Source organism: Drosophila rhopaloa, unplaced genomic scaffold, assembly GCF_018152115.1.
Source record: "Drosophila rhopaloa isolate 14029-0021.01 unplaced genomic scaffold, ASM1815211v1 contig_3, whole genome shotgun sequence".
Taxonomy (NCBI): Eukaryota; Metazoa; Arthropoda; class Insecta; order Diptera; family Drosophilidae; genus Drosophila; species Drosophila rhopaloa.
The window spans coordinates 25154726-25181465 of record NW_025335123.1 but is presented as its reverse complement, the minus strand read 5'-3'; the positions used below and the strand labels follow the sequence as shown (position 1 = coordinate 25181465).

The window sequence follows — 26740 nt, the reverse complement described above, 5'->3', positions numbered from 1 at the left end:
ATTGTTGTAACTTGCGAATTGTATAATACGGAAACGGAAAACCAAATGCTTCTCAAACATTACCTATTTTGTTCTTTCTCCTCTTGCTAGCCAATACAGAAATATTAAGCAAACCTAAAGAATTTATAAATATATATTTAACGGAAATTAGTTTAAAGTTAATGTTAATGAGCCCCACACAACACACACAGACACAAAACATACCAAAATTGATTGTTAAAGAGTACACAAAGGATACAAAAACAAAACAAAAAAAACAGCATAAAATTAGCCTAAGCGAAAAGCGAACTTCGGACAGGATTCAAGTTACAAAACTAAGATATTACACACAATTCCTAGATGATTAAGAGGATGAGGATGAGGACGAGGATCAAGTGGAATGACGACATGTAAAGCTCTCACGTTGCCTTAATATATTAGACTGATTTTTTCTACACACACATTTGTAGACGTATGGAGGATGACATTCGAGGAGTCCCAGCCAATTGCCTGGGGAGGAGGAGCTGCAGCAAACGGAGTCCTAATCCCAATTCCAACTAGCGATTTACATGTACATATGGGGAAGAGCAAAGCTAAGCGAACAAAGCTACAGTTTGTCGGCCAATCCGAATCCGATCGTTCCGTTCGTTCGATGCGTATATAACCAAGGCATAAACCCACTATATAGCCACATGCCCAGTTAGCCAAATCTCTCATAAACACAAGTGTAAATGCTAATTTCTCATTAACAGCAGAAGGATTAACTTACGATGAATTACCAAGAGAGAAAACCAACAGACAACAAACAAACAAACTAAAAAATACAAAATACAATGAATATTGATTATTTCTATGTACATATATGGATTGTATTAAACATTAATCGAAACTTAGCTGTTAACAAAAACATTTTTATTCCCCCTCACTCCACTCCATTTTTTTTAGTTCCATTTAAAACAAATTTCATATTTATATTATACATAAAAAATTATATAAATATATATCAATTAAATAAATAATAAATGAAACTTGTTATACAAAAAGACCCCCGCTGTTTAACTATCTTTTTTACTGGCCTTGTGGTTTCTTCTTGTCCACTGGTGGCCACAGAGGCGTCAATTGGCTGAGGGCCACGTCATAGAGCAGATTCTGGTACTCCTCCAACAGGACTAAACATAGGAGATGGAATTGTAATAAAATAAGGTTTGGGAGACACTGGTGAACTTACAGTTGGGGTCGCTAGTCCACTGGTCGAGCAGCGCCTGGCGGTTGTGGATCTGCTTGGTGATCAGAGCTCGTTTGAAGCGCAGTACCTTGTCGTTCATGCTGGACCAGCTCTTGATCACGGAGGCGGGCGTGGACTTTAGTTTGCCGCGAAACTCGGCTAGCCGGGAGCAAACTTGGCCCTCCAGCAGAAACATGCCGAAGTAACTGAAAAGAAAAATGTATCAGTTGAATCGCGTATAAACCCAATCCAATATGTTAGAGACTTACCAGCAGGCCTTCTCGCTGAGCGGCATCTCCACCTCGCCCAGTGGCAGTTCCCAGCCAGACTTGCCAAACGTTGCGTCCACATGGCAGTAGATCTTGCCAGAAGCCTCGTCGAACCTGGGAGCAGGATCCTCGCGCACCTCGCGAATGTTGCAAAGCAGAGGAACGTACAGAAGCAACCACTCCGGCTCGATTGCGGTGATGCCACGAATAAACATCTTGGTGGAGTCGCCGTTCTGCAGCTCATACGCCTCCTGGTAGACAACCCACTCGGGTGACTTTTGACGCAGCACAGATGAGACATGCAGGAAGGCTGGCTCCTCCATATCGGCGCAGTGGTAGGCGTACTTTAGTCGCCGTCGCTCCTCCTTGTCGGCAATGTCGGCCAGAGGCACCTTCCTGGCCACCCGGTCGCCCATGCCAGCCAGAAGAATTTGTCGGAGGAACCGCGCCTGAGCATCCGTGGGAGGCTTTAGTTCGGGATCCACGCCCAGCTCCACATCACTCACATTCAGGTTGATCTCGTTGGTCAGCTGGACGCGTAGTTTTCGCACCTCGCTAACCGCCTTCTGTCGCAATCCGTTCGTGGCACAGAACTCCGGCAACCGGCCCTGCGATCCGGCGTACTCCGCTGCTCCGACGGCTCGCAACAAGACCATGGGATCCCCGAGCAGCTGGTAGTTGCCGCTGGCCGCCCAACTCTGGCGTTTACGGTGGAAACGGTTCGCGCCGGGCGCCACATCCTCGTCCCTTTGCACGCCCGTCTCGATGAGCACCTCCTGGACGGAGAGAGCGGCCACCAGGCAGACGGTGTAGGGCAGCAGGTTCTGTTGGTGAGACAGGGCCAGCATCTTGCCAAAGCGCGGCGCCACGGGGAAACGGGAGATCACCTGGCCCAAGCGGGTGACGGCAGGCGGCAAGTCCGTTTTCTCTGAGTTGGTGGAGGCCTCCAGGGCACCCAGCACCGTCAAGCGCCGCTCGGCGGCCTGCAGCTGCACCTGATCCGGTGGCGAAGGGAAGGGGAAGTGCACCACGCGATCGATGCCCATGCAGCGCATCTGCAGCATCAGATCCTCGACTGGCTTCTTCTGGATATCCGGCTGGGAGAAGTCCTCGAAGCAGTCGTTGTACACGGCACTCGAGTAGAGACGATAGCAATGTCCGGCGCTGATGCGACCCGCTCGTCCAGACCGCTGATCCGCCGAAGCCTTGGACGTGTAGGTGACCACGAAGGCACTCACACCGGTCAGCTTGTCGTAGAGACGAGTCTTCTGGCGACCGCAGTCCACCACATACTTGATGTGCGGAATGGTGAGCGAGGTCTCCGCCACATTGGTGCTGACCACGCACAGCCGGCAGCCCTCGGGAACGGGCTGGAAGATGCGGTTCTGCTTCTCCGAGGAGAGCAGCGAGTAGAGGGGCAGGACCCAGAGGGGTTGCCTCTGGCCGGAGGCCATTCCCGACTCCTCTTCCAACCCCAGCTCGTCGTCGTCCTCCTGCTCCTCTTCCTCGTCCTGTTGCTCATGCATGTCTGCTTCCGTATCATCGCCAGGAAGCTTATAGTCATCCAGGTTGATTTTGGGCAGCGCTATCTGGGCCAGGAATTTCTTCTTTGACTTGCGAATGTTGCGTATAACTCTCTTCATGTCGAATTCCTGCTCCTTGGGGTCCTCCGCAGTTTCGGCCACGTCGTCCTTTGTTTCTTCCGTAGCTTCCTGTTCAATTTCCGACTTTTTCGCCACATCCTTGGTCGGCGGATGATAGGGGAACGTGCGTCGGAGCTTGCGCACCAGTTGGTTTACCTCCTGCTGGCCTGTCACAAAAATCAGGATGCCGCCTTCGGGCAGCTGGTTGTGAATCTTCAAGGTCTTGCGATAGGCTTCCGCCACGTAGTCCTCGGGCGTGCGCTTTTGGAAGTGAATGGTCACTGGGAACTGGCGCGCCTCCACTTTTAGCAACGGTGGTGGAATCTTGAACAAACGCGAGTTCTCCGTGAAATCGGTTACACGCAACGTGGCGGACATGATTATCAGTTTCAGCGGTTGGCCGCGTTTGTGGCGTAAGGGAACGATCCTCGAGAGCAGGCCAACAAGGATGTCCGTGTAAACGCTGCGCTCGTGCGCCTCGTCCAGGATGATCACCGAGTACTTGCTGAGCAGGAAGTCCGTTTCGATCTCCTTGAGCAGCACACCATCGGTCATGAACTTGATGCGCGTGGCTGGCGTTACGTTTCCTTCGAAGCGAATGAGGTAGGACACCTCGCTCTCCGGCAGGTTCATCTCGTGGGCCACTCGCTTTGACATGGCGATGGCAGCCACTCGCCGCGGCTCCGTTACCCCGATCATCTTGTGCTGGGCGTAACCCGCCTCGTACAGAAACTGCGGCAGCTGGGTAGTCTTTCCGGAGCCCGTCTCGCCAGCCACGATCACAATGGGGTTCTCGTTAATGGTCTCCATCACCTGCTGCTCCTCGGCGAGGATGGGTAGCCGCAGACGGGCCTCCTGGACCTCAGTGGTGCGATGCACGGGCACGTAGACGGTCTGGTGGATGCAGGCGGGTGGAGCAGGCTCCGGTTTTGGCTTTTGCTTGGCAGGTTTATCCTCAATTTTTGCTGGGGTAGCAGAAACTGGTGTTGGTATGGCGGGAGGAGCAAGTTGAGCTGGTGCCTCATCTTCCTGGTCATCAGAAGAGTCGTCATCGTCCTCATCGTCCTCCTCCAAGCTCACCACATTCGGATTCTTTCGCTTGGCCTCCAGTTCCTCCTCCTCCTCGGCTAGCAGCTTGCGCTTGGAGCCTTTGATGGCATTGACGCGAATTCCCGATCTCGAGCTGCTTTCGGCCAGTGCTTGCGCCTGCCGCTCCTTCTTCTTAGCCAGATACTCGTCCAGAGTGGGCAGACGCTTTAGGCCCACCGTTTGCACCTGGCTGATAGAAGTGTACTGCTGCAGTTCCGCCTCTGGGATTTGCACTGCGGCCAGGTCGCCCAAGAGCTGGGCGCGCTAAAATACAAAAGATTCACCTTGATAAATAATTCAACCTCAATCCCTGAGTCAACCTACGCCTTCCTTCTTCTTCTTCTTGTCAACAATCGCCTGCAGGTGCTTGCGCTGCTTCTTGGTGAGGATCTTCACGTGCTGCACCTTGTCCACCTTGATCTTGGTGGCCCGCTTCTCGGAGGGCAGCACCAGGGCGTTGGCCTCATCGTAGCCCGTCTGGCTTGCGCCGGCCACTGCATCCACATCGATCTGGATCTGTAAGGGATTAGATTGGTCGGGTGAGCATTTGGTCTGAGCTACGGTTCACGTTTAGGGATACCCACCTTCTTCACGGCCGAGTTGTCCACTATGGTTTGCGGATTCTGCCGTGCCTTGGCATTGTGCACTTTCTTGCCCATGTTTACTTTATTAATAATGATATTATTAATATCAGTAAAATTATTGTCTTTTTTAAAATATAAACATCACATCACACGTGCAGCAGCGATAACAACCTTATCGATAACAGCCCGGGCGATAAGGTGAAACTGGTTAACAAATCGGACGTTGGCTATATTTTAATATATTCTCTTTATGAAAACTACAGTTTGTTTTAAACATAAAATGTTCTTTTTTTAATTGCCGCTAATTTCTTCAACTATCGATAGTTCTTAAAATACTTGCGACATATCGATGCTTTAAGAATTATTGAGGAATATCGAAGTATTTATTCGATGTTTCAGTATCGATGACCGGATCGTAATTTTTCCTAATATAATATTTTTAACAAAGTAAGCGTGGATTGTTCGGTATTAATCCGCTCTTCGTGTGTCGTTCCTATCTTTCTGTGCGTCCTAATCCCCTCCAGCTAGTTGGCGCTGCTCGCGATGGTGTCCAAGAACCAATTCCAGCAGAACCGGGCCATGCAGCCGCAGCAGTACCCCCAGCAGCAACAACAGTATCAGCAGTACCCGCAACAGCAGCAGCAGCAGCAAAATCCCCATCCGCAGCAGCGCAATAACCAGAACAACAACAACAATAATAATAACAATAATCCCCGTGCAGCTGCAGCTCCGTATAGGAAACCATTCCGTCCGGGCAACAACAATGGCTCCGGACCCGGTGGAAATGAATATGGAAACGGGAATGGGAATGGAAACGGGAACGGGAATAGTAACAGTGGCAATGGCAACAGCCAGATGATGTTCTCCTCCAGCCAAATGCCCAGTGATCCCCTGTACATAGACTTCAACAGTCCAGCACCGGGAAACAACCAAAATCAAGGCGACGGTCTGAAGAAGAAGCCTCTGAAGGGCATCAAACAGCAACAGCAGCAGCATCCCAATCCCAACCAGCAGCAGGGCAGGATGAACAACCAGAACAACAAGCAGATGAACCAGCAGCAGCCTTTCAATAACCAGATGAACGGAGGCGACTGGCAGCGCTTTCCGGGCAACAATCCCAACCAGAATCGCGGAGGCTTTAATGGGTTCCAACGCGGACCCCCACCGAATCGGCCGCCTGGACGCCACATGATGGGTCCGCCAATGGGCCCCATGGGACCCGGACCACGAGGCCCCGGACCCATGGGCCCTTACCCGCAGATGCCTTTCCAACCGCCAATGCCCGGGATGCGTGGACCACATCCGATGCCGCCCATGGGTGGGCCCCCGCCGCCTCCACCGCCGCACTTTATGCGTCGCAACGGGCCCGGTCCGGGTCCCATGATGGGTGGCCCACCGCCCATGCATATGATGGGTCCGCGGATGCCGCCGCGTGGCATGCCACCGGGTGGTCCCTTCGGGCCAATGAACATGAACGGCGGCCGGATCACGAAGCCCAATCCCAAGCTGATCAAGCAGGCGGTCAAGGGGAAGAGCAGCATCAAGACGCTGAAGAACCTGATCAACCAGTACCCCATCGACAAGCCCTGGGTCACGGACGAGATACGCGCCGAGCACGCCAAGAAGGTGGACATCGAGGACCGGCTGAAGGGACACAAGGACGACGAGCTCTTTGCCCAGTACAAGGGGCAGCGAGACAAGTTCGTGGGCCTCTACGAGGCAGCGCGGGAGGAGTATCTCAAGCAGGAGGCTGCTAGCGTCAAGGCCAAGGTGAGCATATAGTGGATCCCTAGCGTCTCCCCATTTTCCCCCGAACAGGTGTCCCATCTGAAAGCGTTCCCGCAGGGATGCACATCGATTGCGGGTACAGTTTCGGTTCCAACTGGAATCGATTTGCAACTCTAATCCGATCCGTATCCCCAACCCCATCCCTCTTTGTCGCCTTTGCCTTTGGTAGGAGAAAAAAAAAAGGAGAGGAAAGCAGAGCGAGCGCGAAAGTCGCAACCTGCTGCTCTGCCTCCGGTTATCCGGCTATCCTGGAGTCCCTGGGCAGCAGGTTGCGACCACTCCGATTTCACATTCGGTTCCCTTGGCACGAATCTAAATCCGCAAAAGAGTAAATCCATTTGGCATATATATACGTTCAAAAGTCTTGAAACTGGAATCCAAGAAAATTTTTACAATTATTAGAATTAATGAAATAACGTTTTCAAAGTATTACGATTATATATATTTTTTTACTTTCTAAGTGGCAACCGTAGTTGCATCGTCAAATGCACTTTTAGTAACTTATATTCCTTAATTGATATACAAATACTTTTTTATTAAACGAGCCTCAGTATTTAAGAATGTTCCCGCTTTCATTTCCGCTAAAGATAAAGTACCTTGTTATCTTGTAACGTATGGAAGCTTACAACTCATAAATTCAACGACTTTTTTATGTGATTTTGGGTTGAAAAATCGTAAAAATTGTACACTTACATTTTATTTACCCAATGTGATTTTGCGAATTTCCTAGGCCTAATTGGAAATTGAATGGGGAAATTCACAAAATGCATGTGAAAACGAGAACAGATCTGAGAGCTTTATTTACACACTCGAAAATCGCTTTTGAAACCCGTTGGCAATACTCGTATTTCTTTTGCAGGATGCCAAGTCAGACAAAGACAAAAACGCAAATTCAGATCAGAGCGCCGCCCCTAAGGCCGGAAGCGCTGAAGATGCAACAATTCCAAATCCCTAGGCAGCCAATGCAACCGAAACCGAATACCGAATCAAATCGAATCGAACCGAATCAAGATCAGGTCGACTCACAGAACAGAAAGTAAAACTAAAACTAAAATTAAAACGTAAAACATAAAACATAAAGAGCAGTTCAGAACTAATAGTAAAGAAAAAAGAGAGATAAGCGAGCAAGAGCAAGAGTCTGACAATTGAAGACGTATAGAACTCAAGACCCCGACTCGATATCGGATATATACACCGGATATATCCTCCCGAGGAGGTGCCATTGTCACACGTTGCTTTTGCGACTGAGAACTGAGCTTAATTACGATAATATTGAAACAAAGAAAAACTAAAAAACAACCCCAGCGATGATCATGTGGGAGAAATTCTAAAGACAAAGATTATGATAATGAATATCGCATAACGATTCACCATTTTAACGATGATTGTTAATTGTGACCGTAACGTAACGTAGAGTATTGAATTGTAACCGTAACGTAACAGTTTCCCTATTGAAAACAAACAACCTTTTCTTCAATTCTAAGCTGCAGCAATATCAATTATTTGTACACATAATTATACACCCTTAGCTACATATATATGCATATATATTGATTATATATAATTAATATTTAATATTCACTGCCCGGTTGCTTGGGACGCAGCATTATGGATCAGAGAGACCGGACTCCAAGCAGCCGGGCAAAAATCACTCTGTAAGCCTTGGATTACACCACTTGATTGTATTTTTAAATTAATTCTTAAAAACTACAAATTAAGATCACTCTGTGAACGTGTTCTCGATGGTGTGCATCTACGGATTTGTTTTTGTGTTCTTTTTTCCTGAAACCCGTGCCCGTGCCCCTGACCCCTGACCCCTGACCCCTACCCTGTTCCCTTTTCTCCCTACCAATAGTAGATTTGTAATGCTCTAGATCTTGTGGACCTATTTCCACCTGACAAGTAACCTTAAAGTAGCCACTAATAGCGAAAAAGTAGCAAGTAATTGTAGGACCCATTATAGCCCCAACTTAAAACCAGTTAACACCAATCCCTCGATAAGTAATAATTTCCTGGCTTTAAAACTGAGAGAAAAAAGGAAAGGCACAAATAATTCTTCTCTGGTTAAATTTAGCGTTCACATTAAACACATTAAGAGCCTTTGATATAGCACCAATTTGCATACAAACCAATCAGTTAACAGCAATCCCCAATAAGCAATAACTTAACTGGCTTTAACGTCAGAGGAGTAACAAATAATTATAAGGCACAATTTAGCAACCATAGGTCAAGGTTAGTACTCGCATTAATCGTGGTAATACCCAATTGGCTTTAAAGTAGAATTCACGTAATCAGTGGGGAGAAACTTAACCCTCAGGTAGTTAAAAAACAAAATGGTAAATAGGGATATTAAGACTAAATATTTTAGCAAACGCCACTTTGACCTTGCTTGTCAGGTGATTTTGGGCCCAACTGTTAGTTGATACCTAATGAAAACTCCAACATCCCCCCAAGCCCCCTCAAGAATGAAGAATACTGCAGAATAAAGAGAGATTTCCAACAAAAACAAAATTAGCTAAGCGAAAACTTTTACTGGGGGATCATTACTTAGGCCCATGGGTGTTTTTCCCAGCCACTTACCCGAAAAGTTGAACCAACAAGCCATGTAATGGCGCAATCACAGGTAATCGCCGGAGTATAAAAGCCATGGGACTCCCTTGGTGGGTCAAAAGGTAAGCTGGATCATGGCGAATCAGGAGGAACTCGAACTGGACACGCACAGTGCTGTGTACTATCACTGGCGTGTTTGGGAGCTCACTGGCCTGATGCGTCCGCCGGGGATTTCCCGCCTGGCCTACCGGATGTACTCCATAGTGCTTAATTCGGTGGTCACCGTGCTGTTTCCCTTGAGCCTGATTGCCAGGCTATTGTTCACCACCAACATGGCCGGATTGTGCGAGAATCTGACCATTACCATTACGGATGTCGTGGCCAATTTGAAGTTTGTGAATGTCTATTTGGTGCGGTCGCAGCTCCAGGAGATTCGTTCGCTCCTGCGGCGGATGGACAAAAGGACCAAGAGCGTGGGTGATCCAGCGGAGCTCTCTGCCTTACGACGGGAGGTGGACATCGCCCAGGGCAGCTTCCGCACCTTCGCCAGGATCTTTGTTTTCGGCACCACCTTGAGTTGCGTCAGGGTGGTCATTCGTCCGGACCGGGAGCTCCTCTATCCGGCCTGGTTCGGCGTGGACTGGAAGAACTCGACCAGGAACTATGTGCTCATCAATATCTACCAGCTCTTCGGCTTGACCGTGCAGGCTATCCAGAACTGCGCCAGTGACTCCTATCCGCCGGCCTTTCTCTGCCTGCTCACGGGTCACATGCGTGCCTTGGAGCTGAGGGTGCGTCGGATTGGCTATGGAGCTGATGGGAAGGAGGAGGTGTACGAGGAGCTGGTCGAGTGCATCCGGGATCTGATGCGCGTCCATCGGCTGAGGGAGATTATCCAGCAAATCCTCTCGGTGGCCTGCATGGCCCAGTTCGCCTGCTCCGCCGCCGTCCAGTGCACAGTGGCCATGCACTTCCTGTACATGGCCGATGACAAGGACCTCACGGCCATGATCATCTCGATCGTCTTCTTCACGGCAGTCACCCTGGAGGTGTTCGTCATCTGCTTCTTCGGGGACAGGATGCGAACGCAGAGCGAGGCCCTGTGCGATGCCTTCTACGCCTGCAACTGGGTGGAGCAGCTGCCCAAATTCAAGCGGGCCCTGCTCTTCACGCTGGCCAGGACCCAGAGGCCTTCGCTCATCTTCGCCGGCAACTACATAGCGCTCTCGCTGGAGACCTTCGAGCAGGCAAGGGAACATATCTTATGTTATTGTTCATTTAGTACAACTTTATACTGGTTTTCAGGTCATCAGGTTCACCTACTCCGCTTTCACACTTTTGCTGAGGGCCAAGTAAGTTGAAGTGAATCCATGGGTTCCAAGCTATCACATGGCGATGTAATAAAAACATTCGAAAAAGAAAAAAATATTCCTTTTATCCCTTAAATAAATCAAGATTTTTTAGTAAAAGTATCATATTTGACTTATAATCTCACTAAAATGAACACATCTTGTGCAGTAAGAAATTGAAAGTAGTTGCATCGATATTTAATATAATATACACGCTTAAACATATTCTATTTAAATTAAGAAGATATACTAGTAACAACACCAATAGAAAGTGTAAAGCTCAATGGCTATCACGAACAAGTATAACCAATAAAATGCAAATATTAAATGTCATTCTGATGTTTTATTTAATTGGTGTTGTCCTTGCATAATTAAAAATCATGCGATCTGCAATTTTGAGGCTAAAAAAAATGGTTTCCTCCAAGAAAAGAGCGTTGGCGTTGCGTGATGGAATAGCTTGCTCCGGATCAGTCACCGCCAGACGTTGCCTCCGCTGGAGCAGGATCTGTTGCTGGTTCAGGCTCGGATGCAATAGCTGGAGCGGGTTCGTCGTCCTCCGTGACGTCCTTCTGCTTCTTCCACATCTTGGCGGCGGCCAACAGCTTGAGATTAGGCCGCGCCATCTCGTCCTCGGGGAAGATGTAGTCGAAGACCTCCTCCCAGCCCTCCTCGACCCCTTCGTCCGAGACGATCTTCTGCCGCTTCTTGATGCGCCGCGGCATCTTATCCATTACCTTCTGGAGCGCCTGTGAATCGGAGGCGTCGCGTTCAAAGTCGCGCCACGCCTCTAGCAACAGGACACGCGACTCCTTGTCGCCCAGCTGGCGCAGCATGTCGTTGGCCCGCTCGTAGATTCTCCTGGCCAGCCGCACGTTCAGCTCCGCATCCTGGCCGCTCTCGCCGTGGCTGAGGCCCATCTCGAACTTGGCAAACGACATCCACACCTTCACATGCTGTGTGCGCTCGAGTAGTCGCTCGTACAGCTGCCTGGCCAGCTCCGTTTCGCCCAGGGCCACCTCGAAGTCGATGTACGCCTTCCACAGCAGCTCCGGCATGTCCAGGCGGGACTGCTGCACCGCCAGCTCGAAAATGGCCCTCGCCCGCTCAGTGTCGCCCAGGAGATTCTCCAGCTCGGCGAACTTCATCCAGGTGACGCAGTTCTCAGGGCCGAATTCCAGGAATTTCTCGTACAGCAGGCGGCAGCGCTCGAACTCGCGCAGCTGGATCTCCAGATCAATGTAGCCCCTGAAGAGCTTGTCGCGCGGGCACATGCCAATGGCCAGACCCAGGGCCTTGCGTGCCCGCTGGAGCTCCTTGCAGCGGATCTCGAACTGGGCGTACAGCAGCCACAGCTTGCTGAAGGTAAACTGCTTATGGGGTATCAGCTCCAGGCAGGTCTTGTAGATCTGTCGCGTACGCTCTGCGTCCTCCGCCTCCAGTTCCTCGTACAGAGCGTAGTTGACCCACAGGTAGATGTAGCGCCGCCAGAAGTTCTTCTCGTTGGCGGGCGGCACATTGGAGATGGCCCGCTCGTAGGTCTCGCGGATCTGGTCCCGCTCGCCCTCCGCCTCGATCAAGCGCAGATAGTCGAACCAGGCATCGTAGTTGGTGGGATTGGCGGCCACCTCTTGCTCGTACTGGTACTTGCGCTTGGACACGATCACATCCTCGATGCCCGCCCTATCGCCGTACTTCTTCTCGTGTATCGTGTAGGCCTTGAACAGCTCCTGTGTGCGATCCTTGGCCAGGTGATCCAGAGCGTACTTGTAAATGATGCGCGCCCGGTCGTGCTCCTTCTGTCCCTCCTCGAAGCGGGCAAAGGCGATGAACAGCCGCTCCTCGATGTACTCGTCCCCAAAGAACTCCACTGCCCGCTCGAAGACGCGCCGCGAGCCATGGATGAACCCATGCGACTCCTCGAAGCGGGCGAACTTGATCCAATTCTTCACGTCGGGATGCACATAGACAAAACGCTCGTAGACCTCGCGTGCCCGGTCGATCTCCTTGTAGCGCAGCTCGAAGTTGACGTACGTTTGCCAGGCCTGCTCCTCCGGCTGCCACTCCATCCAGCGCTCGAACACCTGACGCGCTCCGGCCACATTCTCCAGCATCTCCTCCATGTAGGTGTACTTGTACCAGAACTGGTTGACCCGCGGCATGATGGTCACCGCCCGATCCCATAGGTTGCGGGCATGGTTGACCTGTTTGTTCTTCATCTCCATCTCGGCGTACTTCAGCCAGAGGGTCACGTTCCGGTGCTCATTGTCCAGCGCCCGCTCCCAAATGGAGCGTGCCCGCTGTATCTCCTGCTGCTGCTCCTCCCACTGGGCGTACTTGATCCAGTGGCTGACCACCATGCGGTTCTTGCGGAGATTGTCCTCGAAGGTCTTGCGCTTCCGCTGCTGGTAATCGGCAAGCTCGGCGGGATCGGAGATCTTCTGCTTCGGTGGCGGCGGCAGGATCTCCAGATCACGCTCCTTGGCCTCACGGAGCAGCTGCTCCGCCGTAATCTGCACCTCCGCCGGCGCCTTGTTTTTCACCTGGTGAAATTTTGTGTTAGTTGGTGGTTCCACATAGTCTCCATCCACATCCACACCACTCACCTTGGCCACCTTGGGCATCTTCTGGGGCCTCTCCATGGCTGAAATCTGCTGTGCGTGCTTCTTAACTTAACAAACTACCTAGTAAATTGCTAAAACGAACTAATCTTTTTATAAATAATGCCACCAATGTGCTGCGATAACGATATACGTATTGCGATAGTTTGCTATCGATAAGCGATTACCGGGTTTCCTCTGCCGGTGCACTCCTCTTCTTTAAATAGCGGTTAAAGAAGTAACATTTTAAACAACAATTTCTGAAAAATGAACAAACCCAAACTTTTAATAAAATAATCTCAAACTAAAAAAGTCTTAAAATAATAAGGATATAATTACTTTTAAGCATTACTAGTAGGTGTATTTTAGATATCAAGTCAATTTTAATGACTTCAACTCTGAAAATGATTAACACTATTTACCACCAAAAATAACAAATTTTATTTGCCAACAATAAAAAAGTAGTTAGATATCTCTAAAGCTTTTATTTGTTTAATTTCCTTGACCAATTTCAAAGGTTAATTACAAAAATAAGCTTTATTTAACAGACGAAATGCCGCAGGAACCATTTAAATACACAGGCACATATACAAAGTCTATAAATATGAAAAAAAAATAATACCAATTAACGAGTTAGAATGAAAAATCCCCGGCAATTATGCCTTCTCCAATTATTTGAAAAATCTCCATGAGTTTCCGCTACGCTTCTCGGTTTTCTCCACTACCCAGTGGTTGGGATTCATCAGATAGTCGCTATAAAAAGCAATGGGGCGTTACTAAATGGTCTCGCATTTCAGATCGAAAACCCACCGATGCTCAACCAAGGTCTTTTGGGTCTGGGTCCGCAGGGTTTCCAAGGATCCGGCCCCTCCACCATATTCCTCCGGCAACATCGCCCGGGGCACAAATTCGTACAAAGAGTCCATGCTGACCGTGTGGAAGCGGATCTGAGTTTTGAAAAATGTTGTATTAGTGTTTGAAGTTGATTAATTTCATGATTCCCATCAGGAATATAACTGAATAACCTACCAGTTTGAAGACCTCCTCGCTGATAAACGGCTTCACCACGCTGACGATTCGATCCAAGTAAGTTGGACAGTTGACCATGTGGATGGCGCGCAGTCGCACGGGGAAAGCCAACTGGAGGAACTTGATGTAGGCACGCAAGGTGCTGATCGTGAGCCGGGATATATGCCGCATGGTCGTGCCCTTCATGTCGAAGATCTGCACCTCGCCTTCGGACAAAATCTCCGGGTTTGCGCAGTCGTCTGGCGTCACAAAACGACAATCGCTGACCATAAAGAAGGCGCGAGTGTCCTCCGTGTGATGCATCTGTGGATGGGATGGGTCTGAATTGGATATTCCCATCTCAAATGGATGTACTGCTCACCTTGGTGGCTTCAAAGTCCCGGAAACAGTAGAGCGATACCTTGTACTTTTCAGGCGTTAGACCCGGCAGCGGTAGGATGTCACTGCAACATATAGATATTGATATATAGTATAGATTCAAGATATTTGTCGTGCTTAAAATTATAGCAAAATATTAACATTAAACCAAAAGAAATAGATGTAAATCGGAGGATAATGAAACCTGGAGCACCTCTGATAGGAGATCTATCTAACAAGAACACAAGGACACTTACGCGTAGTCGAAGGTGCGCCGGCTGTCCGCATCCAAGGGATCTCTCTGGATGAACAGGTGCGGATGCCGGTTTCGCAGGGCGTAGTTTACCTCGATGAGCTTCTGGGTCTCCTCCACATTCCCAAACATGCACTGGTAAAAGCGCCGGAGCAGCAGTGGCTCTGCAAATAGATATTATATATAAATTACTGTCCAACTTCCATAACATGTACCGCTAATTGTCAAGCAAAAAGTTTAAATAAACAATATTTTAAGTTGCAGAAGAATAAACGTGTATTTTTAATACCACAAGATAAAATATAGTTGTATGATTTTATCAGAGTTTAAAAAAAGGCGTTTCAAGGTCTGCCAATTGGCTTGAAGTTTTATCACTCATACGTACTGTTGTCTGGGATTAATTAATCTGTTTTTACTTTGGTGCTTACACTTTGCATGTCGTTAAATTAAAAACCTTGGTTTGACTATAAAGAAATAGTCTTCTCTACATTTTCATTGTGTTTTATAAAATTCTTACTGGCATAAGGGTCGTATGAGTAATTTGTATACAATTTTGAAAATCATTGCGCAACGCCTGAAACTAAAAGTCGATTTTTCTGTTTTCCGACACATTAATTGCAAACCAAAATCTGCTTTATTAAAAGGTGAGACTTTTGGGTCCTTTAGTAAGGCAGTCTGACTTAGGGACGTTCGACTGTACATCATTTGTTTGTATACAAAACTCTGCAGTGACGTAAGGCGGCGAGTGGAGCGGCCTACTAACGACCTCATTATTGGGAGGTGGGTGGTTTATAATGGGCAATGGTTTTTTTATGAGTAGCGGGGTGGGGGGGTGCTGCTGCGGATGTGAGATTCCCACATGGGTCTTACCAATCTCCTTGGGCAGCTTCTCATTTTGCCGGAACCACTCGAGCAGCTCCTTGAGATCCTGTTCGCGTTGCCTTTCCCGTTGCAGCTGTTCCGCCGGACCGCCTGCCTCCGCCTCCGTCTCATTCCCACCCACGCCGCTCATTGGTGCGCCTGGCTATCGATTGCTCCGCTTTCTCTCCCACCTGGTCTACCTATCGCCAATCGGACGCAGCTATCGCCTTCGAATCGCTTTCGAATCCCTTTCAAAAATCACTTTCGAATCGAACCGTTGGGCTTGAAGCTTAGCAATCGACTGACTGCGAGTCCCGCATCGATTTAGTTTTTGAATATTCAATGCTATTGCGTCTGCGATTAAAACCACGTAATTTCATAATTGCTTTTGTGCCGTCGTTTGGCCGACGCTTAATAGTGCCTAAATATGTTCCGTCCCAGCTTCTGGATCTGCCTAATCACCTGGTCGTGTGCCGCATCCAAATTCCGTATCCATACACGGTGATGACACAATTTCGTTTTATTTGAAATTAAAATGTGAGGCTACTTTTCACTGATAGGTTTATTTCATTAAACCAAAAAATTTGGTTTCCAAAAAGTTAAAATGGCCCATATGTCCATTTTCCCACAGTAAACCCTTCCTTTCGAACACCTCATACCATTTTTAATGCCTACAATATTGGCAAATTTAAATAAACAATTAGCTTAGCACACTTAAAACAATTCTATCTACTTTTGGCTGTAATAAAACCATAAAATACAATTATATTAATTTATTGTCATATAAACGTTTCACATTTCTGCTAATACCCCTTAATTGAAAAAAAAAATGCACTTAACATAAATGGAAAGAGTGGAAATATAGCTGAATATACTTAGAAATTCTTCTCAAAGGACAGCTGTAACGAATTGTACTTTTAGTCCTGTAGTTATATCAGGGACTTCCCCGACTAATCGATACCTTTGCTTTGGCAAGGCGCGCTCGTTGATCACATTTGAATATATATCACGTTCGCAGGATATGTGTGGAAGCTAATAATTTATTGGAATATCAGAACCAGGACCAGCGGCTCTTGCTCTGGGAGGAGACTTTCCAGTAACGCTCATCGCTCAGGTAGGCACTATAACAAGAGTCGGATAACCCAAATTTTGATTTATATTTCCCGAGCTTACCTTTTGTCCTTGATGGACTTAACGCCCCGGGCCTTGAGTTCCGCTAGAGAGCCCGCCTTGCCGCCATACTCCTCCGGCAACATGTCCCTGGGAACTTCCTTATAGAGGCTCTCCAAGCCCTCTGTGTGGTACTTGATCTGCAAATAAGTTCCATTAGAGGCTGAGAATTAGGTGGGATTACTGTGGGCATTACCATATTGCGCACTTCCTCCCTTATGAAGGGGGACATCATGGAGATTAGCCTGTCCAGGTAGGAGGGACAATTGATTACGTGCATGGCCTGCAGGCGGGAGGGATACGCCTCCTGCAGGAATTTCATGTAAATTCGCAGCACGAAAATGGACACGTAGGCCAGGTGACGCAGAGTGTAGCCCTCAATGTCCACGATCTGAACATCACCATTCGCAATATCCGCTTCGTCCAGTTCGTAAGCCTCTCCGTTTTCGGACCCAACTTCTCTATCCACATCCGGCATAGTAAATCGCGCATCACTCATCATAAAGAAGATTTTGGTCTCCTCCACGGAATTGCGCTATAAAAATATGGATTTTATTGATCAGTTGTATATATATAGATCACAATTTAAAAGACTGCCAATACCCACCGTACGTGGATCAAGATCTGCCAGACGGAAGAAGAGCAGTTTATTTCCTTGTGGCGTAATGCCCGGTAATATCAGAACATCCCTATAAAGAAGGAATATTATTAGTTTGTAATCTCTCCTATCGATCTTTATAATTTTACTTACGACACCCTCAGGCCCTTGGCGGTCATCTCGTCCTCCATGTTGCGATCCATGAACAGATGTGGGTGCTTATTCCGCATAGTATAGTTAAGCTCCACCAGAGATTTGGTACGCTTTACATCGAATGCCATGCACTTGAGAAATCGGAGCATCACTATGGGTTCTACAGGGAAGATATAACGTGCAAATTAGTAAAGGAATTGCAAAAGATACTTAAATACTCTACACAAAGAAGTCGAACTAACATATGATGCTTTATCGACTTACAACGATCATAAAGATTTGATAATCCATGGAGACACTTGAAGGAGTGGTTATCTCCCCATAAATAACTATAACAATGCAAGGAGGAAGCGTACAGATATCCCTGTAGAGATACCCATGCACTTGACCTTTGCCACTGCCAAGTTACAAGGTTAATGGATCGTAAGCCATATCAGGTTATTGCGCGCCCATTAATTCTGGCTCGCACTTGACTGGCTATCAATCGAAGCGAAACACATTTGGGCCCGATTCTCCTGGCTTACTTACCGATCTTCTCGGGCAGATTGGGATTGCCCTCGAACCAGGCGACCAGCTCCGCCAGCTTGTCGCTCCATTCGGCGGATGAGGAGCCGGAATCATTATCCCCCTTATCTTTGTTTTTATCTTTGTCCATCGGGGCCAGCGAACGCGTCTCTCTGGGGCCTCGAATACCCACTAACTAGCAAGTTAGTTAGCTAAGTACCCCAATTGATAAAGCTAACAAGACCGCACACATACCCATAGAAAATATACCCAATGTTCACGCTCCGATCGGCGAGAGAAAAAGCTTTGTGGCAAAGCTCGCCAAAACGCACAAATGAATCCAGTTGTTTGTAATTAAGCAGAGAACGACTTTTAATTGCGCCACTAGAAACAGACCCCAGGTCGAACGAGCAACACACTTGTTTTGGAATCTTTATTGGATCTGGAGATGGACACCTACAATATACAATACACATCCAATACACGTAGAACTCGATCTCATCGCATTTGACTTCTCGTCTCCCCGACTTAACTCGTGTGCGAGATTGGCTTTATTCAATATTCAGATGGAACCGCCGCTAAGAAAAAAATATATAGTATGTCTTTGTGTATACAGTATATATAGTATATGGCTAGCAACGTAATACGTAGCCCCGATGTATGAAATCGTCAACGGTCACAAAATGGTTATTCTCAAAATTCTCAAAATGTTAACATTGTTTTTTCTAGACCTTAGACCTTAGGATTTCACCTTGTTATCATAACAGTTTGCAGCTAGCATTATCTGAATCGGGATAGGTGCTCCTATGGTGGATGGGTGAAAGTGGAGGGTCTCGAAACCTACATAACGCACATAACACCGATTAAACACATATATAACACACATTAATTCTGGACCGGATCGGTTTGGTTTGGGGAATTGCGAATTGGCGAGTTGGCAATTGGAGTTTCGAATTGAATAGACCTACGCCTAGGAGTTAACTTTAGGAAATACTTGTACACAAAAACCTATTTGGGCAGCATATTGACCAAGGCCTTGTGGCAAAATACATATGTAGATAGCAATTGATATCGTATCATCTCAGATCGGATAAATATAACGTTCTACATGCTACATGCTTATTGTGGCTCATAAAGCTCTCCTCCCCTCTCGCTCTTTCTATTTGATAGATAAGTTATAGACATGGAACAACATTACTGGCACTGGCAAATGCTACAAATTGAGAATGCACACATCTCGAAGGGGAGTTCCCCTCGCACATGGGTATAGATCAATCTTATGAGCTAGTCTTATCCTCTAGGCCCGCAGGTCGGAAGTCGAGAGGCGATTGGGGTTTTAATAGTTACAGGTATCGTCTCCTAAATGGGTGTTCCTAAATCCCAGTTGGAGTTCCCAGATACTTATACCGTATCCCTGTCCATGGCCCTCGACTTCCGACCGCAGAACTTGGAAATACTGAAGTGTAGCTTGCGTCGCTTGACTTGTGTCTCTCGTTCAATACTGACAGGTTGCGATTGGAGGAGGTCTGGCCGCGGATCCGGTTCCGTGTCCGTACCCGTACCCGTACCCGCATCCGTATCCGGAACATGTCACATGGTGTGCGTCCGGGCAACGACATCCCGTCGCATTCGTCGGGACTAGCTGAAGATGCTGCGTCATAAGCTGACCAGCGTTGCCTTGCGCTGCGCCTCCAGTCGGATCTCCAGGGTGGCGTACGGAGGCACACTGATCACCAGGAGCACCACCAAGGCAATGATCTTCAGCGACTCGCAAAGAAAGCCGTGTCCGGCGAAGGTCAATCCCAGTCCGAGGAAGCGGAGGGCCTGCAGGGGAGCCTGCACCTCGGGCACATGGCTGGCATGGTTGAGGGTGACCAGCGAGAGCAGGAGCGTCTCCCACATCCCGTTGCAGGCGCCCCAGGAGGCGGCGATCACGTAGAACAGGGCACTATCGTCGCTCGATGGCTTCCAGCTGGACAAGGCCAACAGCAGGCAGGAGTGGAAGAAGAAACCAGCCACTGAAAAAGGAAGCAACAAGAATTTGGTAACCTATTATGGCTATTAAAAAAAAAAAAAAGAATTCAGTTAATTGCAAGTTTAGGTGTGGCATTTGGACAACAATTTCTTCAGCTCTTGGTTCTTCAAAAATTTGCAATATAACTGATAAGGGGTAATGTAAATGTATCTGATACTCACGAATCACGACGATCCTCTTGACATGCCGGAGTAGCATGCTCAGAGTGCAGGAGACGATGAGCTGCATCAGACCCATGCCAATCAGAGCGCCGGCAATCATGCCAATGCCCAAGGAGCAGGTGACGAAGGCCCGCAGGAAGTCGCCCAACATGTAGGCCTGTTCCGTGCCCACGAAATAGGCCAAGGGACCGGCAAAGAGCAGCGTATCCGTGATGCTCACGTCCCTCAAGCGCTCCGGCCGCGACGAGGCCGTCGTTTGGACCTTGTCCACCATTATCATCAGGGAAAGCATCAAGGAGATCAGCGAGAACAGGACATAGAGCCAGAGAAGGGATTGCCCGGCCACCCGGGGCTCACTTTCGATGAAGCCAGCATAGACCGAGCTGGGTATGGAGCTGCCATTGGCCCATCCCGCTGCCAGGAGCGATTTCACCCTCAGCGGACACATGTCCGCCCCACAGATCCGGTCGCCATGCTCATTCCGGTTGTAGAAGTCCCTCAGCTGCGGCGGCCAGCTCTCGTTTCCATAGTAAACCAGTCCCGAGCAATCTCCCGTGAAGTCTCCATCGCTGCAGGCCAGCAAAATGGAGGCCAGAAGGGCTCCTCCGATGAGTCCCAGATCCTGGGCGACCCTGAACCACCTGGCCAGGCGTCGCACCTTCTGATCCCGATTGCAGAACATCTTGTGCTCCTCCTGCAACACATCCACCGCCGCATGCGACTGCTGCGACTCGCAGGAGCAGCTCAACTTTCCTCCGAAGTGGACAATCAAGGCCGCCTTGGAGCCACCAGATCCGCCCAAGGTCACGCCGAGCAGCAAATAGGCCGGCAGAAGGGTGTAAATGGAGGCGTACAGATGCGACAGGAGGAAAAGCACCACCGCCAAATAGTTGGCCACCAAAAGGTACCCATAGCCATATCGTTTCATCAGTCGGATGCTGGGCAGGCTCATCCCGGCGGCCACCAGGAACAGAGCGCTCAGCAGCAGGGATCCAATCTCCGGTCCGAGGGGCAGCCACTGCTCCCGATGGTGCCACACCGCATTCGAGCCCTGCAGTGCCATCACCGGGAGCAGGACGCAGTTCATCAATCCGTGGGCCAGGCTCAAGCAGCTGAACTGGCGCCACACTTTCTGACGCACTTGGGCGGGCACCTTGTGCCGGCAATTCCGGTTATTGAGCGTTATCAAGCGCCGGATGGAGGTGGCCCCAATGGAGCTGTTTATGGACTCCCGGCGACGCGAGGCCGCCAGAGCAGCCTGCACCTGGTACGAGGAAACGGGATTTATCCGATGTGAACGGGTCGAAATGGGCGACGGCGAGTATGTGGTCAGGTGCTGCTGGAAAATATAGAACAAAAGCGGGGATTACTAACGGGCTCGGGCTTGAATAAGTCAGAACTCTAGTCTCCAAGAAGTTGCATCTCCAGGAATTATCAAGAATTAACAAAGGCCTGATGCATGAAAAGCAATGATGGGTGTTGCTACGAATTTGGTTCTTACTTACATCTTCCGGTCTATATTTAAACCTTTCAAATGAGGAGCATCTTCCAGGAATCTCCATCACCTTATGACATGAAAGTCTTCCAGGAATTAACAGCGGTTCAAGGATTAAAGCAGGCTAATGGCGTTGCAGCCAGCAACCTTGGTCTTCAATTACAATTGAGTGGTAGGATGGGAATGGGGAATGGTAAATGGGGAAAGGAGAATAGATATGCCTGGCCAGGTTCGACTTAATTACTTGTTGTGCAACTGGAAGATATAATCCATTTGCACGTTCTGACATCTGCCCCCCAAATCCACCACCGACCACCTCTTCGGTCGACATTGAGCCCCAGGATGGTCAAGTGTCCAAGGCAACAGAGAGCTCAACCTCAATGTCCATTACCTCGCGCTGCACTCTGATTCTATTAATAATAAGTGACAAGTGCCTTTGCCCACCACACAGAAAAAAATGGATATGATATTATATGATGATTAACTTGATAGCTTTTCATAGAAATAAAATTTAGCAATCTGATATTTAGCAACACACTTCCTTTTTATGTATATTGTAATATACCTATACCACCTACAGTGGCTCACAGCTTATTTGACCCACACCTAGTTTTCAACATTAAACAAGTATAACTCCTGAACCATAAGAGATACACATAAAAATAAAACTCAGAAAGGTTAACTGTTGTTTTAACTTCAAAAATATGTTTTCATTTATTTATTCTAGCAAGGAACTTCTTAATTAAACAATAAAAACTAAAAATACTGCCTTTTTCAATGTCACAGCTTATTTGACCCAGTTCATCAAATTAATTATAAAAAATTTCAAAAAAAATATTTTTTTAACTTTCAGTTTTTGGTATGTCCGCCCTTTTGGTCCACAACCGACTTCAGTCGATTGGGAATAGATCCGACCAATTTTTTTGTGGTTACTGGGGTGATTTTAGCCCATTCTTCGAGCAAAGCCGTCTTCAAGTCATTTTTATTGGAAATATTGCGCTCCCGAATTTTTGAGTCCCGCAAAGCCCACAAATTCTCAATAACATTAAAATCGGGTGACTGACCTGGCGATTTCATTATATGGTGACAATTATAACCCAGCCAATATTGAACTATAACCGACTTTTGCTTTGGGTCATTGTCTTGGTAGAACCGAAAACCCGGTTTTATTCCCAATTTCTCAGCACTTTGGAGTAAATTATCCTTAAGGATATTAAGATAAACATTTTTATTCATTATGCTTTCAATAAATTTTAGGTTTCCGACTCTTGCTGCGGACTTACAGGCCCAAACCATAACGTGTCCGCCGTCATGCCTAACGGTGGGTTTTAGATGTTTGTCCTGCAGCTTTGTATTGGCTTTACGCCATAGCTAAGAACGTCCATCGGATCAAAAATATTAAATTTTGACTCATCAGCGAAAATGACGTAATATTTTTGGGTCCAAATTATGTTCTTACGTATGGCGTAAAGCCAATACAGAGCTGCTGGACAAACATCTAAAACCCACCGTTAGGCATGACGGCGGACACGTTATGGTTTGGGCCTGTAAGTCCGCAGCAAGAGTCGGAAACCTAAAATTTATTGAAAGCATAATGAATAAAAATGTTTATCTTAATATCCTTAAGGATAATTTACTCCAAAGTGCTGAGAAATTGGGAATAAAACCGGGTTTTCGGTTCTACCAAGACAATGACCCAAAGCAAAAGTCGGTTATAGTTCAATATTGGCTGGGTTATAATTGTCACCATATAATGAAATCGCCAGGTCAGTCACCCGATTTTAATGTTATTGAGAATTTGTGGGCTTTGCGGGACTCAAAAATTCGGGAGCGCAATATTTCCAATAAAAATGACTTGAAGACGGCTTTGCTCGAAGAATGGGCTAAAATCACCCCAGTAACCACAAAAAAATTGGTCGGATCTATTCCCAATCGACTGAAGTCGGTTGTGGACCAAAAGGGCGGACATACCAAAAACTGAAAGTTAAAAAAATATTTTTTTTGAAATTTTTTATAATTAATGTGATGAACTGGGTCAAATAAGCTGTGACATTGAAAAAGGCAGTATTTTTAGTTTTTATTGTTTAATTAAGAAGTTCCTTGCAAGAATAAATAAATAAAAACATATTTTTGAAGTTAAAACAACAGTTAACCTTTCTGCGTTTTATTTTTATGGGTATCTCTTATGGTTCAGGAGTTATACCTGTTTAATGTTGAAAATTAGGTGTGGGTCAAATAAGCTGTGAGCCACTGTATTTAAATAGGATATGAAAAAGTATGATCTATGCAACCACTCACCTCCATCATCTGCTCGTCCCAGACGTTATGCGCTCCTCCAGAGCTGCGGGTCCGGAGCACACGGTGCCTGGTGGTCAGCGAATGGCGGTGCTGGTGGTGATGCTGATGCTGATGGTGATGCGAGTGTGGTGCGTACTTCTTGCTCATTCCCAGCATCGCAAAGCCACCGGTGGTGGCCACCGGGGCACCCGAACTGGTGGCCAATCCAGATCCTGTGCCCGCCGCCTGGTTCTGCGACTTCCCAGCAGTAGTTCCATTGCCACTGGGCAGCTCTCCGTTTCCGGTAGCCGCTGTTCCTGTTCCTCCGGCGGCATTGAGACTCAAGGAGCCTCCGCCAATCCCCAGACCAGCCATTATATAGGCATTATACGAGGATTGCTGCTGGGAATTAACAAATATATAGGTACAATGCCAAGAGCTTGGTATTTCCTTTAATGCTAACGGCCTTATCGGTTAAATCGCCAGTTATGTTATCGATAACCAAATGTGAACGATCGCTACTCACCTTGCGCTGCTGGGCAAAAGCGGAGAGTCGCTCCCGCTCGCGACTTGTGTCCCGGGCCCGCTGCTCCAGCAAAAGTTCGTACTCGCGCCGCTTCTCCCGCTTGCGCTCCGCCTCCTCCAGCTCGTGAAGATTCGGCAAACTGCCCATTTCGCCCGATTATTGCCAACTTATCGAAACTTATCGCAGTGGAGTTATGTGGATTTTAGGGCCGCTGCGATTCCATATCTGGCATCGCTCCAAAAAGGCGAACTCATGCTGCCCCTCCTGCTGACTGGCATGCCAGTCCGGTCCAATCCAGTCTCAAGTTATTGTCCTTGCTGTGTGGGCGGGTTCATTGTCCACCGTCGACATGCCACGCCCCCCAATCCGCGTACAAAAATGTATATGGTAATGCAAATATAGTCCCGATGCAGCGGAATGCCTGTGGAATGGAGAAAGGAAATGAAAAAGTCATGGGGTATCGAATGCTATCGCCATCTATCGGTTGCTTATTGAGTTGTCACCTGCACCTGGAAACTGTCAACCATACACTCACACACACACACACAGACAGGCATCCTTGTGGCACACACACTCGCACACATCCGCTGGGCGCACATGCATTGCATACTTATGTGGGCCATGGGGCTACATACATTTCCTTGCCGTTACTCACGACATTCATGGCTACATATGTATGCATGGGTATGGTTACAATGCATTACGGGCAAAAATAATAGGTTAATTCATTTAAAAAGAAATTAAATTGTTATTTAAAGAGCTAAGCCTTCTTTGATTTGATTCTCATTACTTCATTTAAATCTTGACGTACATACTCTTATTAGCAAAACATTAAAACTTCCAAGAAACAGATCTTAATGGAACTTTGCACTCCTCTTTATGATCATCCAAATGCAATTCTTTACAAACGTCGTAATGCGTCCTTCCACTCAGCTTGCTAAGCTTTTGAATCTGAAATTCCATGGAAATCGCTTACCAAGTTTCAAATGACCAATTAGGACATGTAAACTACATACACTCTTAAATTCTAGGAAAAGATCTTGGCAGTGGTCAGCCAGGTGACCCAGTTTATCTTGTGCCTAATCCGCTTATGCCAATTAACAAAAGCAGCTATTATTACGACTGCGAGTGTAGTCCCCATGGCCAAAAGAATTTCGCACACATACGACGCACACTGGCACAAAATCATCAGGTGTGTCCATTTTGAGTTATCTACACATTCGCAGGCACCCCAGGGTCAGGTATTCCGGAATCCGGAGTATATATCCCAGGACGGGACGAGATCGGGAGGTCCTTAGAGTAGGCGGGGCCCGAAAACAATGGCACACCATTTTGCAGCTCATAATCAACTCATAAACAGACTTGCCACTATTACCCTAAACACCCTAAACAACCCCACCTCCCACACAAAAAAACTCCAATTGAGGCGCAGTTTTGGGCCCACGCCCCTGGGGGTGAAAAAAAAAGTAGGGAGGGATGGATAACAAATGCAAAGGGGCCCGATGAAAAACGAATATGAATATTTTAACAAAACCAAACAAAGGCAGGCACAAAAAAAAACACACACACATCCACACTGCTCTCTATAGAAGCATTAAGGAAATATTCCCAACCTTAATTTATAAAAAAAAACAACCATTAATTACTTTAAAGTTTTCGGAGAACCTATACCTATATGCACTTCTTTCAGGTCGAAAATTGTTTTTAAGCCTCTAAACAAGCCAGCACTTTAAGCCACTCAACACACTGCACTAAAACACCGCCGCTCGCGAACTGCTCCAGAAACACACTGAAAAGCTGGCAGGGATTACGGGCTGGCGATTCTGAGTCCGCTGCTGAAATTGTTGTCATCTCGGGCCTTCGACAGCATCTCGCATCTCGACGCCAGACATGCGCACTAGCCTTCGAAAGCCCCAGTCGATTCTGGGAGGGGGTGGTTGTGGCTGTGGCTGCACCGCCACAAAAGCGAAGTCATCCGATGATATATTTTCGGTAAAACAGTCTCTGTATTATGCATTTAAAACGGATTAATTGCGGACGATATTGGTGAAATGATATTCTCGAACTGATAATGCACTTCCCTTTGAATTTGATTAATAACATTTCGACAAACCGTTTGTATTAATATTATATCTTCGCAAAAACTAGCCTCAATCCCCAATAAGAGGAATATTAAATCGTAATTTTTGCTATTAACAAATCGATACCTTCCAACGGAGAGGGCAGTTCGACTAGATTTAGTTCTCGA

The 26740-nt window shown here is 47.5% G+C and overlaps 7 protein-coding genes across 12 annotated transcripts; 2 read left to right on the top strand and 5 right to left on the bottom strand.

Moving 5' to 3' along the window:
* Window positions 1-71: 71 nt before the first annotated feature.
* LOC108046907 (probable ATP-dependent RNA helicase kurz) lies at window positions 72-5106 on the bottom strand. The gene is made up of 5 exons (XM_017126873.2): window positions 4790-5106; window positions 4530-4721; window positions 1474-4469; window positions 1208-1410; window positions 72-1148 (listed from the first exon to the last, which is right to left on the bottom strand). Exons 1-5 carry the CDS (start codon window positions 4862-4864, stop codon window positions 1048-1050), a joined length of 3567 nt encoding a protein of 1188 aa, XP_016982362.1. The 5' UTR covers window positions 4865-5106; the 3' UTR covers window positions 72-1047.
* Window positions 5107-5176: 70 nt separating this feature from the next.
* Window positions 5177-9091, top strand: LOC108046911 (DNA-binding protein K10). Its single transcript, XM_017126881.1, has 2 exons — window positions 5177-6559; window positions 7437-9091. The coding sequence occupies exons 1-2, from the start codon at window positions 5333-5335 to the stop codon at window positions 7530-7532; spliced, it is 1323 nt and encodes a 440-aa protein (XP_016982370.1). The 5' UTR covers window positions 5177-5332; the 3' UTR covers window positions 7533-9091.
* A 75-nt stretch (window positions 9092-9166) lies between these two features.
* On the top strand, window positions 9167-10530 carry LOC108046912 (odorant receptor 2a). Its single transcript, XM_044460867.1, has 2 exons — window positions 9167-10374; window positions 10433-10530. The coding sequence occupies exons 1-2, from the start codon at window positions 9262-9264 to the stop codon at window positions 10481-10483; spliced, it is 1164 nt and encodes a 387-aa protein (XP_044316802.1). The 5' UTR covers window positions 9167-9261; the 3' UTR covers window positions 10484-10530.
* Window positions 10531-10799: 269 nt separating this feature from the next.
* On the bottom strand, window positions 10800-13231 carry LOC108046910 (protein crooked neck). The gene is made up of 2 exons (XM_017126880.2): window positions 13080-13231; window positions 10800-13016 (listed from the first exon to the last, which is right to left on the bottom strand). The coding sequence occupies exons 1-2, from the start codon at window positions 13113-13115 to the stop codon at window positions 10944-10946; spliced, it is 2109 nt and encodes a 702-aa protein (XP_016982369.1). The 5' UTR covers window positions 13116-13231; the 3' UTR covers window positions 10800-10943.
* Window positions 13232-13538: 307 nt separating this feature from the next.
* LOC108046914 (alpha-tocopherol transfer protein-like) lies at window positions 13539-16158 on the bottom strand. Its single transcript, XM_017126884.1, has 6 exons — window positions 15583-16158; window positions 14717-14876; window positions 14464-14545; window positions 14103-14405; window positions 13884-14020; window positions 13539-13826 (listed from the first exon to the last, which is right to left on the bottom strand). The coding sequence occupies exons 1-6, from the start codon at window positions 15722-15724 to the stop codon at window positions 13745-13747; spliced, it is 906 nt and encodes a 301-aa protein (XP_016982373.1). The 5' UTR covers window positions 15725-16158; the 3' UTR covers window positions 13539-13744.
* Window positions 16159-16331: 173 nt separating this feature from the next.
* Window positions 16332-18200, bottom strand: LOC108046913 (alpha-tocopherol transfer protein-like). 2 transcript variants are annotated; one of them, XR_001769402.2, is made up of 7 exons: window positions 18023-18200; window positions 17495-17654; window positions 17351-17432; window positions 16940-17278; window positions 16747-16883; window positions 16535-16694; window positions 16332-16472 (listed from the first exon to the last, which is right to left on the bottom strand). XR_001769402.2 is itself a non-coding variant. In XM_017126883.2 (6 exons), the coding sequence occupies exons 1-6, from the start codon at window positions 18147-18149 to the stop codon at window positions 16625-16627; spliced, it is 915 nt and encodes a 304-aa protein (XP_016982372.1). In that variant the 5' UTR covers window positions 18150-18200; the 3' UTR covers window positions 16332-16624. The 2 variants fall into 2 exon arrangements, 1 of the variants encoding a protein (XP_016982372.1); XM_017126883.2 differs by having other exon boundaries at window positions 16332-16694.
* A 216-nt stretch (window positions 18201-18416) lies between these two features.
* LOC108046908 (protein unc-93 homolog A) lies at window positions 18417-26270 on the bottom strand. Of its 5 annotated transcripts, none has more exons than XM_017126874.1 (5): window positions 26139-26270; window positions 24493-24913; window positions 23988-24368; window positions 20195-21533; window positions 18417-20016 (listed from the first exon to the last, which is right to left on the bottom strand). In XM_017126874.1, the coding sequence occupies exons 2-5, from the start codon at window positions 24637-24639 to the stop codon at window positions 19655-19657; spliced, it is 2229 nt and encodes a 742-aa protein (XP_016982363.1). In that variant the 5' UTR covers window positions 24640-24913; window positions 26139-26270; the 3' UTR covers window positions 18417-19654. The 5 variants fall into 5 exon arrangements, with proteins under 5 accessions (XP_016982363.1, XP_016982366.1, XP_016982365.1 ...); XM_017126877.1 differs by having other exon boundaries at window positions 20195-21530; XM_017126876.1 differs by having other exon boundaries at window positions 23988-24365.
* Between the last annotated feature and the right edge of the window lie 470 nt (window positions 26271-26740).

What these genes read in the sequence shown, in the direction of transcription:
- LOC108046912 (XM_044460867.1), top strand. Translation starts at nt 9,262, where the DNA reads ATGGCGAATCAGGAGGAACTCGAACTGGACACGCACAGTGCTGTGTAC. An exon ending in CGCTGGAGACCTTCGAGCAG is followed by an intron (nt 10,375 to 10,432) that starts GCAAGGGAACAT and finishes ACTGGTTTTCAG; the next exon opens with GTCATCAGGTTCACCTACTC.
- LOC108046910 (XM_017126880.2), bottom strand. Translation starts at nt 13,115, where the DNA reads ATGGAGAGGCCCCAGAAGATGCCCAAGGTGGCCAAG. An exon ending in AGATGCCCAAGGTGGCCAAG is followed by an intron (nt 13,017 to 13,079) that starts GTGAGTGGTGTG and finishes AAATTTCACCAG; the next exon opens with GTGAAAAACAAGGCGCCGGC.
- LOC108046907 (XM_017126873.2), bottom strand. Translation starts at nt 4,864, where the DNA reads ATGGGCAAGAAAGTGCACAATGCCAAGGCACGGCAGAATCCGCAAACC. An exon ending in CTCAGCGAGAAGGCCTGCTG is followed by an intron (nt 1,411 to 1,473) that starts GTAAGTCTCTAA and finishes TTTTCTTTTCAG; the next exon opens with TTACTTCGGCATGTTTCTGC. An exon ending in GTGGACTAGCGACCCCAACT is followed by an intron (nt 1,149 to 1,207) that starts GTAAGTTCACCA and finishes TCCTATGTTTAG; the next exon opens with TCCTGTTGGAGGAGTACCAG.
- LOC108046914 (XM_017126884.1), bottom strand. Translation starts at nt 15,724, where the DNA reads ATGAGCGGCGTGGGTGGGAATGAGACGGAGGCGGAGGCAGGCGGTCCG. An exon ending in CGGCGCACCTTCGACTACGC is followed by an intron (nt 14,546 to 14,716) that starts GTAAGTGTCCTT and finishes TATATGTTGCAG; the next exon opens with TGACATCCTACCGCTGCCGG. An exon ending in AAGACCTTGGTTGAGCATCG is followed by an intron (nt 13,827 to 13,883) that starts GTGGGTTTTCGA and finishes TGCTTTTTATAG; the next exon opens with CGACTATCTGATGAATCCCA.
- LOC108046908 (XM_017126874.1), bottom strand. Translation starts at nt 24,639, where the DNA reads ATGGGCAGTTTGCCGAATCTTCACGAGCTGGAGGAGGCGGAGCGCAAG. An exon ending in GGGACGAGCAGATGATGGAG is followed by an intron (nt 21,534 to 23,987) that starts GTGAGTGGTTGC and finishes TATATTTTCCAG; the next exon opens with CAGCACCTGACCACATACTC. An exon ending in CAAGAGGATCGTCGTGATTC is followed by an intron (nt 20,017 to 20,194) that starts GTGAGTATCAGA and finishes TTCCTTTTTCAG; the next exon opens with TGGCTGGTTTCTTCTTCCAC.
- LOC108046911 (XM_017126881.1), top strand. Translation starts at nt 5,333, where the DNA reads ATGGTGTCCAAGAACCAATTCCAGCAGAACCGGGCCATGCAGCCGCAG. An exon ending in CTGCTAGCGTCAAGGCCAAG is followed by an intron (nt 6,560 to 7,436) that starts GTGAGCATATAG and finishes TTTCTTTTGCAG; the next exon opens with GATGCCAAGTCAGACAAAGA.
- LOC108046913 (XM_017126883.2), bottom strand. Translation starts at nt 18,149, where the DNA reads ATGGACAAAGATAAAAACAAAGATAAGGGGGATAATGATTCCGGCTCC. An exon ending in CAGATCTTGATCCACGTACG is followed by an intron (nt 17,279 to 17,350) that starts GTGGGTATTGGC and finishes ATATTTTTATAG; the next exon opens with CGCAATTCCGTGGAGGAGAC. An exon ending in AAGTCCATCAAGGACAAAAG is followed by an intron (nt 16,695 to 16,746) that starts GTAAGCTCGGGA and finishes CTCTTGTTATAG; the next exon opens with TGCCTACCTGAGCGATGAGC.